The sequence below is a fragment of the Oncorhynchus masou genome, chromosome 26 (genome assembly GCF_036934945.1).
Source record: "Oncorhynchus masou masou isolate Uvic2021 chromosome 26, UVic_Omas_1.1, whole genome shotgun sequence".
NCBI lineage: Eukaryota > Metazoa > Chordata > Actinopteri > Salmoniformes > Salmonidae > Oncorhynchus > Oncorhynchus masou.
The window spans coordinates 17636443-17653284 of NC_088237.1; the positions used below are offsets into that span (position 1 = coordinate 17636443).

Sequence of the window (16842 nt, forward strand, 5' to 3'; positions counted from 1 at the left end):
TTTCCCAAACCATGCTAAAACAAGCGTTCATCTCTATCAAATATTATAACATCATTGTTGCAGGCCTTCTTGAAATGTATTTTACAATGTATTGTTACTGCTTATAGTAATACATCACATAATATTGTATGTGTGTCCCACAGTAAACAAGACATATACAAGAAGAAGATGAGATGTGTCCAAACATAGTATTCAAGCTTTTTCCTGTTCCTGATATTCCTTTGGGAATCCATCCATGAGTCAGTTCATAAGGCAGCATCAGCACCCCTCATGTCTCAGAAAATGTAGCTGATGGTACGTTGAGATATGTCCAGTTGACCTACGATCTCCAGATCTTGTACCCAGCAACAACCTCCAGAGCTCTGGCACCCAGCAATGTCCTCAGAGTCACTCTGATAAGTTGCTGCAGACTCAGAAGAGATAGAGATAACCAGACAACCACAATGACAAAAGTCACATAAGGGATGGAGAATCACAAATGGAAAATATTATTGCCTCTAGACTTACTTTATAATACTGTAAGCGTTGTTCAGTGGGAGCCAGGCCTGATGTAGTCTATGGAGTTTTTGTTGTCGTTGTCTATGACATACACGTTGCCTCCAAAGTCCACCAGTAACTCAATCAAGTCCACCATCTCTACTCTGGCAGCATGGTGGAGAGCCGTCTCATGGAACTTAGCTGCATTCACCTTGGCACCTGAACAGAAAACACATTCTGTTCAGTTGATACTTACATTTTCTCAGGAAAATGTGGCTTTGTGGCAGATTTGTGAATGAATTTCCAGTGTTCGCCCAGCATAACAAATACTTGTATGTAAAACGTATACATAAACACTGTATGATACAGAGCCATTGATATGAATACAGCAGTTGCCTGAGACAATTTTTTGCTCTTTGTCCCCATTCTCACCTGCTTTGAGCAGCACCCTGGCACAGTCCACATGCTCCTGGCACAGGCAGCATGTAGAGGGGTACCAAACTGGAGGTCAAAGGCCAGACTCCATGCGCTATCATTAGCCTCACTATATCTGCATTACCTCAGTATAAAGATGGATACTAAACAGTTTCATTAGATATGAAGCAAGACTCCATGCGCTATCATTAGCCTCACTATATCTGCATTACCTCAGTATAAAGATGGATGCTAAACAGTTTCATTAGATGTGAAGTTCTCACACATACGGTGCATCCTCCTCACACCCATCCCTTCTCTTGCACTCCAACTTCACCCTAGTGCTGCCCCTTACCTCCTTACCTCTTCCTCCTGTCCTCTTACCTCTCCTTCTGCTTAAAACCTATTCCACCAGTCTCTTCCCTCTGGTCAGTCTTCCCTCTCCTGCCCTGTTTTCTCCCTCCTCCAGTCCACCTGACCCTGCCTTATCACTATTTCCCCAGTCATATACCTCAGTCTTACCCTTTATGCAGGCCTCGTGCAGGGGAGGCAGTGATTGCTGTGAGGGAGGGGTCGACTTTGGTTCCATGTTCCCGCAGCACAGGCGTTACATAGAGGAGCGCTACCATGGATGGTCCTCACATCCACCTGGGGGAGAGGGGGTAAAGAGAAAAGGATGAAGAGAGAAGGGGACCACTACTGCTACACATGCTCCAGGTGTATTGGTGTCTCTTGCCACAGCTCTATATATTTAGCCCTACTGTAGCTGCCTCACCTGAGCCCCTGCATTGAGTAGCTGTCGGGCAAAGTTTGGATGTCCCTGGATGCATGCCCTGGATGGAGGAGTGATGTTGTCTACTGTCACCATGTTTACAGATGCTCCACCCTCAATCAGCTGTTTCACTTGAAGGGCCCTGCCTAAGGACGCGGCCTCGTGAAAAGCAGTTCAGTCTGCCCAAAACCCTAGTAGGAAGGGGAGCCTCTGGCACAAACGAGACCTATGGCTTTGAAGTACCAAACATGTAACAGCTTTTTGATTCTGTGGACGTGCCATGTTAAGTGCATTTTACCATTACACATTAAAACGGTTACAAATAGGCTGCCATATTAATACCAACCAGCCAATACAGAATTTCACCAAATCCAGAGTAATCTTTGCACTTCATTAAAGGATGGTCTGTGTCATAAGAATCAGACTGTTTGTGTCTGTTTAGTCCTGCATCAATAAATAACTCAAAGATCCTCTTCAGTGCAAAGTTCATAAATGCTTCAGCAGACAGTTTAGGTTGATGATATCATAAAATAGTAATAGAGGAAGTGTCAAATTCAAAGCTTCCAATACTCAAATGACCACACAAAAGCCCAGACAGCAATACTCGCATCGACTCACAACTGAATAAGGACAAATACTTTTGTTTTTTCACAAGTTATTTTTTTACTTTGCAGTACAGAAATCATTTGAGCACCGTCTTTTTGTAATCTTTTTTTATACATTGATGACATTTAAACAGGGCCCTTGTCATATCGATACTGCCATAGTAGACATTTGGTCCTTTTAAAGCAATTAGTCAACCTCACCACAAATCCCCAACCTGCTTCAGTCTGCTTGGGTCTGTTCATTTTTAATAGTAAAGGAAAGAAGAGTATTCTATCACACTATGGTTACTCAAGCTGCTGCAAACAGGTCCAGGTAGTTGGACTACACTTGCTCGTTCAGTGGCTTGGCCTAGGTACAGTAAGATGCCTAGCCCAGGGCTGTCTGCTAGAGGCTGGAGATGAGCCACCAGGACAAGGGAGCTGATAAATGAAAACAAAAAAACAACCCCCCCCCCCCCCAATCACAATCGATCGGAGTATTTATATTAGCTGGTAACAGGAAACAATTACAAGCTTCCTCTCTCACAAGGTTTTGGTGGTCAAATGAAGCTTTGCTGGCCAAACCCTTTTTTGGTTAAGGCCTGTTAGGAATAGTGCTTCATTGTAACTGGAACAAGCCAAGCCACTCACTTACCTCCCTCACAACAACGAAAACACCTGACAAGAAAAATACAACTGATCTGATCACATTTCATGATTCACTACCCCAAAAAACACTTATGCTTTTACATGGTTGCATTATTTATTTTTAGTATTTGAACAAAATGGATTTGATCCTCCCACACTGTGGTACTGTTTTCTTTTGATTGATCAATTGATTTGACATATGACTAAACGCCCTCATCCAGGAGAGAAAATTATCAGTTACATTATGAAAAAGAATGTAGGGCGTATGTATACCAATGTTCAGTGCAACAACTGTCTGAATGTAATTATAAAAGGCATAACTCCCACCTGGCCCCCTTTTCCAGTGATGCTATATTGTGACTTCATATATAGGGTGAACTCCCATAACGGGCAAAACATATACTTGGATCGTCAGCCAGCCCATTTATCTATATTTTTGGATAGTTTTCCTTATTTTTTTTTTTTAAAGATTTCAGTTGTCGGTGGCAAATATCTGATATTCACGAGTGTTGCAGACTCTCTCGTTTCTCTACTGGTCAGCTGCGTCGCCGAAGATGTCGTTCTTCTTGCGCTCCATCTCGGCAAAGTCAAATTCGGTTCCCGTCATTCTCTTGTAGATGTCCTTGATGTCGTCGCAGGTGGTCTCGAAGTGGGTGGTAGCGTCGTAGGTACGGGACATGAAGATCTACGCCAACAAAAAGAAAACAACAGATGGTTAAACACAGGTAAACAAGACCAGCAATAATTATATTTTTGTTAACACAAGGTCACTGGATTTGACTGGGGTAAGCAGAAACAAACAGAAGTAATGGACCCACCTGGCTTTCAGCACCCATGTCAGTTGGTGCGTACTGGTCACTGATGCTCACAAACCTGCAGAGAGAAATGACAACGTCAACATGACCGTAGCAAAGACTAGTGGGAGAACGCCAACAGTTTAGTGATGAGGCTCGTACTTCTGCTCGACAGGCTCCAGCAGGTCCATGGCTGGTTTGACCTCCATCTCAGGGTTGTCCGTCTCCACTGTGGTGCTGATGATGGCCACATACTTCCCCTGTGCTGCCACATTATGAGTATAGGAGATCATGCACACGTAGATATCTGGGATGAAAAAAAGAGACAAGTAAATTCAATATTTCGCTCCTTGTCAGAGTTGGGTGCAATTTGGGGCAGTAATATGGTCCATGCCATCCTTCAAAGATGAATTTGATTCACCATCATCTCACCCTCAGCGGGGTCAGGGATACAGTATCTTCAAACCAGCTTCCTTTTCCCCTTAAACCCAGATGTGGGGACCCCCCTCAGACATTTATTTTACACCTGCTACGTGATGTTAGTCTTAAGTAGAGTACTCAAAGCTTTTGGGTAGTTGAGCGTGAAGATTGATTTATAAATCTCATGCGTTGTTTCCATAGGGGCCTTGCGTGGTGACACCACTTCCGGCAGTGGGGCTCACCGTGCTTCCTGTTGACCTGGTTCTGGGGGATGATGATCTGGCAGGAGTTGGCGTCACTGGTGTTCTTGATGGGGTGGCTCATGATGCAGATGACCCGGATCACCTGACCGACCTTGGTTGTGCGGTCCATTAGATAGCTGGGATCGCAGATCAGCTGCTTACAGCGGGCGATCTGAGGTGAGGGGGGTTAAGTATTAGCGCCAAGATTACACATGCCTTCCTCTAGTCCTCAGAGTACGGCCTCTATATAAGCCGAGGAGAAATAAGATTTTTACCTCTCCCTCAGACTTGACTCCCACTACTTTTCCATCCTCCATGACAATCTCCTCAATGGGCTTGTTCAGCATGTAGGTTCCTCCGTAGATAGCACTTAATCTACAGGAAGGAGACATGGAACGAGAGGGAGAGATTCTGTAAAGCATGTTCAATTCTCTGACTATGTCAATTTTAACTAGAAGCACACGGTTCAGAATACTATTGTATACTTTCAGGAAATAGCACACTTTGAAAAAGACCCATCTAAATTCAAACAGTCCAACAGCAAAATAAGAAGAAATCATTGGGCATACTGCTGAACATTGTATTTGGATTCAAATGAGTCAAACTTTTAATTGCATAGTGAAAGTTAACAAGTCAAAACACGGATGAAACAAAAAGGCAGCTAGACGGAAAATGATAGAGGTTAGAAGTCAGAGTTGAGCCTTACCTGGCGAACCCTTGGGGCAGCTCCCCCAGGCCGTAGAGGGGGTAGAGGTACGGACTCTTGCCATATCTGGCCAGAGACTCACTGTACAGCTTGATCCTGTTTAGCGAGTCCATGCAAGGCAGGTCCAGGTACCTGAGAGAGGAGACAAACAAGAATGAACAGTGCTTTCTTTGAATATATAACCAAGTTTCTTGAAAGAATGGAAAATATAATGACTACCTTTGACATCCTGTGCTTGTGAGGCTACCATGTCAACTAAACGGTATATCATAGCGGTGACATTCCAGGTCACCTTTATCACAGTCTCAGAATATTGCTATATCCTGAAATCTGATAATCAACGTAGTGCAACTGCAAACAAGACTACCTGTAATTCTTCTTGCTTTTTAGTTAACCCCAAAATGGTGGAATACCTTCCATCTCTGGCTCAGCCAATAAGAAGATGCAGGTGGCTCAGCCAATAAGAAGATGCAGGTGACTCACTCGTCTGTCCGGTAGAGGGCGAGGGAGTGTCCTGTGAAGTCGATGACGTCCTGGCCCAGGTCAAACTTCTTGAACACGTCCCTCATCGTCGTCTTGTTGGGGTCCACGCCCTCCATGGTCTTGGGGTCGTTTTCATCAAAGTTAGCCACGAAAACCAGGAACTTCCTGAACCGCCGTTTCTCAAATAGCCCCATCAGACCTGTAGGGGAGAGAGTTGTGCTATTCAGGGGTAGCTAATTATCTACATGATTGAGAGCTGAAAAGCAAGACAATACAGAACCAGGAAGAGGTTATTTGTGAGGAGCTGTGGTGACAGTAAGACATTTTGATGCATGACATGTCAACAATTCACCATTTTAGACTGCTGTAAGCTGGATGGATATTAGACTTGATTAAAGGTTTACTGTATGCGGAGTTAACCTGAGCTTATCAGACATATACACTACAAAACCCAACCTCTCCCCTATTTCCCATAGTCCCCTGTACCACTCACTGGATGCCAGGGCCTCGGTCTCGGTGGAGGGCACTTTGTAGATGCTGCCCTTTTTGTAGACGAAGCTGCCTTCAATCACCTTGAAGTCCAGGTAGCGCGTCACCTGTGTGATCAGCAGCATGCGGACCAACTGACCTGCACAGGTGAGACAGACAAATCAGTGTGACCTTTCCCAGACAGGTTGGGAGAATAAAGTTCAATCCAATTGAAAATCACTTTTACATATACAGCTTCATTAGTCTTCAAATTGAAAGTTCTCTGTTGCCTCATCCTGTAAACCACATCCAATCATTGCTAGGCAACAAGATCAGTCGCACTATCAAATATGGCCACGACCCAACTACTGAATATTCCAGAATCAAATTTGGTATTCATCCCTTTTTTCCCCTGAGACCAAGGATGAAGTATTATATCTAAGGCCCAGAGTTTATCCTTGTCTGATGACATGGTCAGGAAAATTCCTGGCCCTAGTTAATATAATACACAATAAAAAGTGGTGATTAGTGTTTACCGTTGGCCATGAGGAACTTCGGGATGAGGTCCACATTCCAGTCCCGGCCTTTTCCCATGGACTCCGGTGGGGCGCCTGGGAGACTGAAGCGTTTATACAGCTAAAAGAGAGAATCATTTGCCATTTTGTTGAAGCAGCAATTTAGCCAAGAGGAATACAACAGAGTGCATATATAAGCAGCAACTGACTATAATGATCATGTGCTGTCACCCATTTTTAAGGATATTCAGATTAGTATGACTAGTTCCTTGTTCTCTTTCTCATGCCTCCTCATTCAGATTCATACGGTTACAAACATTTCTGGGAAATGGGTGAGTAGGCATCCTGGCTGTTATCTTGTGTAAGAGAATGGTGCAGTCTTAGTTTGTGTCTTGTGTGGCCTGTTGAGGTTGGTCTTATGGGTCAGCGCCTCAGAGGACAGAGGTCGACTTACATCCTCCAGGGGAGTGATGGAGGCACTCTCTGCCCCGTAGTAGGAGTTCCGGTCCATGTGCAAGACCTTCTTCCCCTTCACGGACATGATTCCTGACAGGATGCATTCCTATTGGATGAGAGACAGGAAGGAGAGGGGTTTGAGCATCACGCAAATCACTTAAACCTGGATAGTTGCCAATATCACACAGGTCAAACATTTGGAATGATAATTGAATCCTAGATATTGATTTTCATGTTTGAGATTGTATTGTTGTATGAATATTGCTGGTATCAGTTTTTTCTTCTTCTCCAGATAGGATTGTGTTTCATAATGGCAGATGCACAGACAGTCACGGTCTCGTTACGCCAGAAAATGCACTAAAAGCCTCACATTTCACACAGCCCAGATTCAACTAGACAAGGAAACATTTGAGGCTTTGTCGCAGATGTAGTCAAAGTAATGAATGTGGTCCCTGTCTGGTTTTTCCTTGTCTTTTCAAGCTCTGATCTGATAACTGACTGTGTGGCTGGCAGCAGTGGACCAGTCCAGCTGGAAGGGTCTCTATAATGATAGCTTATGCTCGTGGTCTACCCATATTCCCCTCTGCTTGCCGTGTGTGTACTTAAGATGGATTAACACTGATTAAATAGTGTAAGCAATCATTTAGCCTAATAAGCAGGAATTTCATCAATCCTTTTTTTATATGACACAACAGACAAACATTAAAACTACTGTTGAATCTTCTGGGAGAGTAGACTTATGACCCTAACTACCATGACCCGCTAAGGCTTTGACTGAAGATGGCCTCAGTTCTGGTGTGTGTGTTCGCCACTTTTGATAAGAGGGTAGTGGAGGAGAGGGGGGGCGTGGGTGGGACCAGAGTCACAGAATTAATTCAGTATGAGCTCCAGTTTGGTTAACAGTAGAGAATGAGATTCCAGAATCTGCAACACAGAACTCTATTCAACATTCTCTGTCATTCTAGAGTAGAGGCAGTCTGTAGTGACAGTGTCGCCACAAAATAAAGGGTTTTAGCAATGGCCGCTGAAGAAGGGAGCTATGCAGAGAGGGGAGTAGGTTTGAGCGTCCAATTCAACTCACGCTCCATTTAAAAGATGGAATTTAGGCTAGATAGTACAACCAAGCTGCCGATCAGCAGCTTTCTGTTTCTCTCTTGGCAGTGCTAGGCTGCGATTTGAGTTCCTCTGTCAAGGCAAAAGTTAGTCAAGAATCACGGACTGCCTGGTACAGTACGGCCGGCCGGCCAGCCAGCGGAAAAGGTGCGCGCGTGTGACTGACTCTCGAATTCCCACCATCTTTCAAAACGCCTTAAGATTACGGCAGCTGGTTTGTAGAAGCAGCAAAACACACTGCGTCATTTGATTCCATGGACTTTATTCAGAAAAAAAGTTCAACTGAAATGCGGCCCGATTCAGAACACTGTGCTGACAGAGGGTTACCTCATCCAGTAGCTTCTGCCTGCATATTGAAGCCGCAATATTTGATCTTACTGTAACAAATCACCCTAGATAAGGCCGTGGAATGACTCAGATTTAATATAATGGTGGGGGGGGGAAGAGGTGACAGGTTGTGTTTGTGGGAGAGGCATATTTTATAGGCTACACTGTGTTGACAATGACTACTAATACAACAAACAGGACACCACAGCATCATGATTCCAGACTCCTGGTGTACACTGCTGCCAGGTCTTACACAATGCATTGTCACAGGAAGTGACTCTGGTGTGGCTATTGTTTTAGTTTCCATCTCCCTAGAGTCAGAAGCATTCAGATCAGGGCAACTTAGGACAGGGCTCCGGTGTACAAAAACAGCACCCCACCTCTGCTGTTCCCATCATCGTGTGGATACAGGGTCCCTGACCCACTTGTCTGCCCCGTGCTAACCCCTCTGTCTGGAGCTGGGCAAGTTTAAAGTAAAGACAGTATCATTTCCTCACCACTGCATTTTCAGACCATGGGCGTTAACGTTAGACAAACAAGGACTTTTACTGAGCTAAAAAAAAAGCATGACCGGTCAGGTCTCTCAGGGGGAAAAAAATCAATGTCCACCCTCAGAGAGAAGCATTGATGTCACTCAACGTGAGATTAAAGAGATGCAGGACTGCCTGTGCTGCAGATCCGCAGCGGAAGCATGTGCTCATCCCCCCGACTGGTAGTCTACCACAAGCACACGAAGAATGTCTTTTTCATAAAAGGCATCTTAGAAAAAGGTGCAGGTAATGCCTTTGGCACTTGCCTTTGATGTTCCATCCATAATGACCAAATTACCATTTTAGTACCAATTACAGATGTATTTCTTTCGTGGGAAAAGGGCACCATAAAAGGTGCAACTGAAAGTCCAAACGTGTCTTGGGGATTTCAGGTTAGAGAAAAATACCTCAGCAAATGTCTAAACTCCACCATGTGGTAAGGCAAGCTGTTCATATTTCCCTATTCATTTAGGAAGACAATCAGAGAAAGGCTGGAGGTCTATGCTCAATTTGGTTGTGTGGCATAAAATTGTCCTTGTTTCTCATCACGGTTTTGTAAATCCATTAAATACACATGGAGGGTGGCAGGTAGCCAAGTGGTTAGAGTGTTGGGCCAGTAAGGAAAAAAGGTTGCTGGTTTGATTACCCGAGCCGTCAAGGTGAAAAACCTGTCGACGTGTCAAGGCAGTTAAGCCCAATTTGCTCCAGGGGCGCCGTTCTACTATGGTTGACCTTGTTAAACAACACATTTCACTATCTGGTGTTTAACAAAACATTTATTTTTTTTGGTGCTGTAACTTCCAGAATATATGGCAGTAAATGGATGCCTCCCAGACACAATTTTGAGTGTCATGTGACTCAAGCAGCCCTGCTGTCTGTAGGCTCTGACATTCGGCTGGTCGTAGCCTAGGCATCACAACCTCGGGCTGAGAAATGGGAAGAAATCAATCCTCAATGCAAGAAGAGTCAACCACAACCAATAAAAAACACATTGAGGGGGGGTTCACAGTTAAATCTTTAACACTGCAGCCCTATAAAAAGCAGGCGGATTTTTATGACAAGTGATTAACTGAGGCCCACTCTGTGTTGGGCGGCTCTCTGAAGTTCAAAAGGCCACAGTGTGAGTCACGCTAGGAACAAGTGACTGTGTGCTAGTGTCACCCTGGCTGACATTTCCCCATAACTCCTTCATGTGTGGCTCCAAAAGGTTGGGATCCAACATCTGGACTGCATCTGTAATGTCATTGCACACTGTCAGGATCCACACACAGTACAAGAACCATCACATCTTCTTCCCTTGCTCTAATTGAATGACACTCAAAGTTATTACCTAAATCTAGCCTCCATGTTTCATCCGCTACTGGAGCCCTATATCCTTCTATCAGGAAAAAGGTGATTGGCCAGAATGAAATCAGATTAATGGCATCACATGACAGCCAACAGTATCAAGTGGTGGTGTAATAGAGGGGCTTATAATATTGATGACCATTCCTTCCTGGGCCTCTTTTTATTTACCTTTATTTAAATAAGCAAGTCAGTTAAGAACAAATTCTTATTTACAATGGCAGACTAGGAACAGTGGGTTAACTGCCTTGTTCAGGGGTAGAACGACAGATTTTTACCTTGTCAGCTCAGGGATTCGATCTAGCAACCTTTCAGTTACTGGCCCAACTCTCTAACCACTAGGCTACCTGCCACCCCCATCCATTAAGTATGGGGACAGACGGACAAGGACAACACCATCCACCCCAGCCAAGTCCCAGATGCTGGGGAGACTAGAGGTAGATGTATGCTAGGCCCCAGCTGCAGAGGGAGGAGGATACATACAATAAAGGCATATCCCAGAACAGCCATTTCTCCTTTCCCCACCACGTGTACCACAATCAGTATGGAGTGTGTGTCGGGCAGGGAGATGCTTGAATAAAAGCCCAACAGAACTGGATACTTGCTAGGGTTGACCTGCATCAGTTGGAACTAAGCCCATCTCTCGTTTCATACCACTGTATCATAGTATATGGCGCCAGTTAGGTCGACGTTATACCTCAGAGCTCTGACAACGGTCTGCCTGGCTTTTGTAGAACTTAAACTTGCCCTGTACTCTCAGTTCCTCTGCGACCGAACCACACCCATCTGCAGTCTAAAACAACACAGGAGTCACCAACCCAAAAGCCAACACTCTCAACCAGGCTGCCTACCCCTACGCTGACAAGCCAAAATGCCTTCCTGACTGCCACATCCTGTTGGAGTGGACTACACAAAACGTGGCTGCACAGGATTCTGAACGATTTCACACAATTCCTGGATGGAATATGGAATTCCTAAGTTATGTAATCATGGAATGTGACAGTCAGTATGACTGACAGCAAAGGAACGAGCTGGACCTAGGTATTGCTTTCAAACCTTGGCAATGGATTGTTTCCCAATGTAACAGTATGATTGTCTTCTTGTGTGTGTGTGTTCTATTGCTGAACTGTTATTTTTAACACACGCCCCCACCTGAGTCAGACATGCGAGACAGACAGGAAACTGTAAATAGATCTGATTGAGGCCTCAGAGTACAGTAAATTCTATCAAGTTTTTCCTGCCATGCCTCAACCGAGTGTTTTACAGCTGAGTAAAGGAGTGGGAACAACATACTATCAGTAATTTTATTTCTCTCAATGATTCCATGTATGTTCTTGTGAGCGAGCTACAAAATGTACGAGAACTAATATCCGTGACAGAAAATCCTTTGATAAAAATATAATTTGCTGGCTGGCTAGTGGATACAAAGTAATTAACTAGTACTGCTGAATCAACTTGAGAAACTAGCTAGCGAAATCAGGGTTTCCAAAACTCGGTCCTTGGGCCCCCCCTGGGTACACGTTTTGGTTTTTGCTTTGATTACTTGAGTAAGCCGTGCTGTGCAGGACAAAGTTTGGGAAACCCTGAGATGGCGGTGGGGTTATGGTAGGCAGGCATAAGCTATGGACAATGAACACAATTTGATTTTATTGATGGCAATTTGAGTGCACAGAGATACAGTGACAAGATCCTGAGGCCCATTTTAGTTCCATTCATCCACCGCCATCACCTCATGTTTAAGCATAATGCACATATTTCACAGGGATCTGTAAACAATTTCTGGAAGCTGAACATGTCCCAGTTCTACCATTGCCTGCATACTCACCAGACATCTAACCCATTGAGCATGTTTGGGATGCTCCGGATCGACGTGTAGGCCAACGTGTTCCAGTTCCCGCCAATATCCAAAAACTTTGCGTGGCCATTAAAGAGGAGTGGGACAACATTCCACTGGCCACAATCAACTATATGTGAAGGCGATGTGTCACGTTGCATGATTGCAAATGGTGGTCAAACCAGACCAACAGATGCATATCTGTACTCTGGGTCATGTGAAATCCATAGATAAGGGCCTAAATTATTTCAATTGACTGATTTCCTATTAGAACTGTAACTCCAGTAAAATCTTTGAAAATGTTGCGTTTATATTTCTGTTCAGTGTACTAGAGGTACACCAGTTAGATTAGGTAACTAGTTACAATTTAACTACAGTAGCTAAACTAATACTCGCGGGGAGAATCTCCTCCCCAAAACAAACCACCGCCTGTTGAAAAATCCAAGCACTCATGAATAAAGCTTCATCGCATGGTGATGGTAACGTTACATAAATTAGTATTCAACTCGAAAATTACACTACCTTTGTATCACACTCAACATAAGAGCATATGCACACTTTTTCAAACTAAAAAAATGACAATACACTGTCAAACTAGGACGGGTTAGCTTAAACAAAGCTGGCATTAGCTACAATAGCTATCATGCTAACCAATTAGCTACCAATGCCAGCTAGATTTTCACACTTGATTTATAAACAGCATGCATGAATATGAGACCGAGGCACCACCTAAAAATGACGTTAAACGTATTAGTAGTTACCTAGATAACTACCGAAAGTTATGTTCATTGAGAAAAATATTTGTGAATGCAAACATTGACAGACGTGACCAGACAGTAGTTAGCTAGCTAGCTTATTAGGCCCAGCCGATAGTTGAACTACGCTAGTTAGCGCCGTAGCTGGTTAGCAAAGCTCGACAAAGTGGCAATTGAAGGAACATATTGCCTCTGAGCATCGCTTAGATTATTCAAGGAACGAACTGGCATGGTACAATTATGCTCACCGTCAGTCCGGTACCCAGCACGATAACGTCGTATTCTTCATTCATTTTACCAGGTGATTTCTCCTCTTTTCCTGAATAGTGGCCAGAAGAAAATGGAGATCTGCAAAGCTGGAAACGAAAGGGGCTGCGGTTCAACGTCAAGCGATTCTGCTTCACTGTAGGGGAGGAGCCTATAGTCTGTCAATAACGGTAACATTTCTCAAATTTCTGGGAACTGATAATGAATCGATTATATACTTATCAATGGACATTTCCCTACATATATTTTTCATAAGAATCGTGCTTTTATTCGTCTTGTAATTTGTAAAAGTCTACTGTAGCTACCGTACTCCATCACCTGCCTATGCTGAGTATTTATTTTGTCAGAGGTGTGTCCTCTTTGACATTGTCCTGAGCCCCATGATACCGGTGTGTGTATGTTTTCTCCCATGTGTGTGTGTGTGTGTGTGTGTGTGTGTGTGTGTGTGTGTGTGTGTGTGTGTGTGTGTGTGTGTGTGTGTGTGTGTGTGTGTGTGTGTGTGTGTATGTATGTGTGTGTGTGTATATGTGTGTGTGTGTATATGTGTGTGTGTGTGTGCGTGTTTGCTATGCATAGTTCACCTTGGTTCACTGAGCAAGTCTTTCCCGGATGGACAGGATCCAGTCCACATTGCATCCTCAGTTTGCTTTGGTGAGTCAGTAGGTCAGGTGACAAACTCACACAATCATAACAACATAAAAACTCACTTCATCCTTTCTTTAATCCTTCATATTCCAAACTGCCACATGCAGTGCCTTTAAAAAGTATTCACACCCCTTGACTTTTTCCACATTTTGTTATGGCAAGCCTAAATCATTTCAGGAGTTAACATGTGCTTAACAAGTCACATAATAAGTTGCAAGGACTCACTCTGTGTCCCTCAGTCAATCAGTGAATTTCCCTGTATTCTACTGCTGGCTTGCCTCTGAAGTTAACCAAGCTTAGTTCTGGTCAGTCCCTGGATGGGAGACCAGATGCTGCAAGAAGTGTTGTTGGAGGTGCGGGCAAGAGGCACTAAAGTGAATGTGCAAAACAGTTGGCAAAGTGTGATGGAACATTTTATGTTTGTGCTTAACTAATAATCGAGTTCTGTGTTCTATTCATGTGCTTTTCTAATAACCAATTTCTGTGTTCATGCAAGTGATTGAATGAATCCTCACTGTTAGTATCTGCAATTTGGCATTATGCCCAGACCCTTGTTTTGAACAAGGGATATCGCAGTTTCAAGGTCTCAGCTTCGAGAGAAGAAGCCTCGTGAGGTATTAGTCTGTCACATGCATGACCCAGTATTGGTTGGTCATGTGAATGAAGCAAACGTTAATGATGAATAAATGATGAATGATGAATAAGCTAAATCATGCAAATATAACGTGCTTGTATATAAGAGAACTACCGGGACTGCCCCAGGTAGAGCTCCTGATCGGCATGTGTACTTGGTGAATTGAGTTGGTTGGAACCTCTTCAGAATGCTGATAATAAAGAATGATTAATTTAAGATTTTATTTGAGTGTCCCTGTAAAGAATTTCGACAACAAAAGCAATTCACTTTTTGTCCTGAATAAAGAGTGTTATGTTTGAGGCAAATCCAACAGAACCTTCACTTACTACCACTCTTCATATTTTCAAGCATGGTGGTGGTTGCATCATGTTATGGGTATGCTAGTTTTTTTAGGATAAAAAGAAATGGAATAGAGCTAAACACAGGAAAAATCCTAGAGGAAAACCTGGTTCAGTCTGCTTTCCAACAGACACTGGGAGACAAATTCAACTTTCAGCAGGATAATAACCTAAAATACAAGGCCAAATATACACTGGAGTTGCTTACCAAGACAACATTTAATGTTCCCGAGTGGCCTGGTTACAGTTTTGACTTAAATCGGCTAGGAAATATATGGCAAGACTTGAAAATGGCTGTCCAGCAATGATCAACAATCAACTTGACAGAGAATTTAAAAAATGATAATGCGCAAATATTGTACAATCCAGGTGTGCAAAGCTCTTAGAAACGTACCCAGAATGACTCACAGCTGTAATTGGTGACAAATGTGATTCTAACATGTATTGACTCAGGGAGTTGATTACTTATCTACTCAAGATATATCCATTGTTTTTTTTGTTTTATTAATCCCACGTTTTAACACGACAAAATGTGGAAAAAGTAAAATAGTGTGAATACTTTCTGAAGGCACTGTGTTGTTTAATCCCCATCCACAAAATCCACACACAAAGAAATTATATGAAGTTATTATTCTGCCATCCAGAATACCATTAATGTCCATCATTTATTGATTCTCCATTCAGACAGAAGTTTATGTCAAATCACATTCAAACACTCTGAGCACATCGGGTTTTTTGGCAAGCTGTTGAGCAGTGGAGCCCGAGGCATCCACCACGTCTACTAGCCCCAGCTGTAGGAGTGTCCTGACCGCTTCTGCATGCTGCCCTATACACGCCATATGAAGAGCTGGGGGAAGCACAGAGAGACACAGGCAGTAGATTAATTAATCAATGTCAGATACTTGCTGGCGCAGAGATCTGCACATTGCACACACAGGGTAGAGGTCTTAATGGGTCCAACAGACCCAAAATTCAGAGACCCAACCCAGAACCCAAATTTTGTTCTCAGATCTGGGTCGAGTCTGATATAATTGCCACGGGTCTCGGGTGGATCCATCCTCTGCTAATTTAATGTGTGTGAGGTGATGAGAACTGAATGAGCTTGTAGCTTATGTCCAGCGGAAACTGGTTACCCCTGCTCACCTCACACGTGAAAGGAGCCTTGAACTAGGCTACTGTTGATTGATAAAATGGAGGCCTTTTTCATTAAAGTAAAATGAAAGTTAGAGGAGAAATAGCATAGTGAAAAGAAGGTGACAAGGGGAATGTCCTCAGGGACAAGTTTTAATATTGTAGTGGACAAAGATAAGAAGTGAGTTGGCTTGGCCAAATGGACTGAGTGCAACTCGCTATTCAGGTTTTTTTATTTATTTTCATATTTTTATTATTATTGTATATCATTATTTTTGTAGGCCTGTTTAGGAATCTAAACCAGTTCTTTAAATATGCAAAAAGTGTTTTGTTTCATTATGTTGAGACATTTTTGTTGGCTAAATTAAGTTAACTGTCTTTTTTAACCTTGTACTCCGTATTTAGTTTAACAGAGGTTAAAAGTAGGCCTGTTGTAAAATAAATAGCTTTATCCTATTGCTGTCATTTGATGGGTAGTTGCTACAATATAGGCCTAGTCTGTTCAAAACGTTTGTAAAGGTTTAAACCAGTTCTTTAAATATGACACAAGTGTTGTTTTTTTGCCAAATTAAGTTCCACCTGACGAGTATAAAGACATGCATGTCGGTGTTGGGAACATGGCAACAGCATACCTCTATCTTACTCTCTTGGGCTAGGCCCAAGCTTTTCTTCCTTTATATAGATGTTTTATAATATCATACAGTGGACGTCTAGGCCTGTGTGCATGCAATGCCCTGATGCATTTAGCGCTCAAATCTCCAACAGTTAAATGGGGAGTTGGACAGTTAATGTTTGAGGACAGTAAAAACCAATGAAACAATAGGCTATGAAGTTTTGAATATGCTACCCTTCGAAACATAACACAGATTTGTTTTGTAATTTGTTATAGGGCAGTTTTTAAGGACACGTAGGGCCTAAATGTGGATCATTTCGCCAATATCACTT

General features: G+C 43.1%; 1 protein-coding gene and 1 pseudogene across 1 annotated transcript; both read right to left on the minus strand.

Moving 5' to 3' along the window:
• LOC135515101 (ankyrin repeat and SOCS box protein 13-like) lies at positions 1 to 2511 on the minus strand (annotated as a pseudogene).
• Positions 2302 to 13270, minus strand: LOC135514917 (rab GDP dissociation inhibitor beta-like). Its single transcript, XM_064938640.1, has 11 exons — positions 13131 to 13270; positions 6978 to 7085; positions 6545 to 6644; positions 6034 to 6168; positions 5541 to 5739; positions 5058 to 5189; positions 4627 to 4726; positions 4352 to 4523; positions 3852 to 3996; positions 3714 to 3768; positions 2302 to 3580 (listed from the first exon to the last, which is right to left on the minus strand). Exons 1-11 carry the CDS (start codon positions 13173 to 13175, stop codon positions 3425 to 3427), a joined length of 1347 nt encoding a protein of 448 aa, XP_064794712.1. The 5' UTR covers positions 13176 to 13270; the 3' UTR covers positions 2302 to 3424.
• Positions 13271 to 16842: the final 3572 nt, after the last annotated feature.

Bases quoted from the DNA above. Each gene is read 5' to 3' on its own strand.
- LOC135514917 (XM_064938640.1), bottom strand. From the start codon at position 13,175: ATGAATGAAGAATACGACGTTATCGTGCTGGGTACCGGACTGACG. The intron at 4,727-5,057 runs GTAAGGCTCAAC...TCCTTCCTGTAG, and splicing joins CTGCCCCAAGGGTTCGCCAG to ATTAAGTGCTATCTACGGAG. The intron at 3,769-3,851 runs GTACGAGCCTCA...TTCTCTCTGCAG, and splicing joins CTGGAGCCTGTCGAGCAGAA to GTTTGTGAGCATCAGTGACC.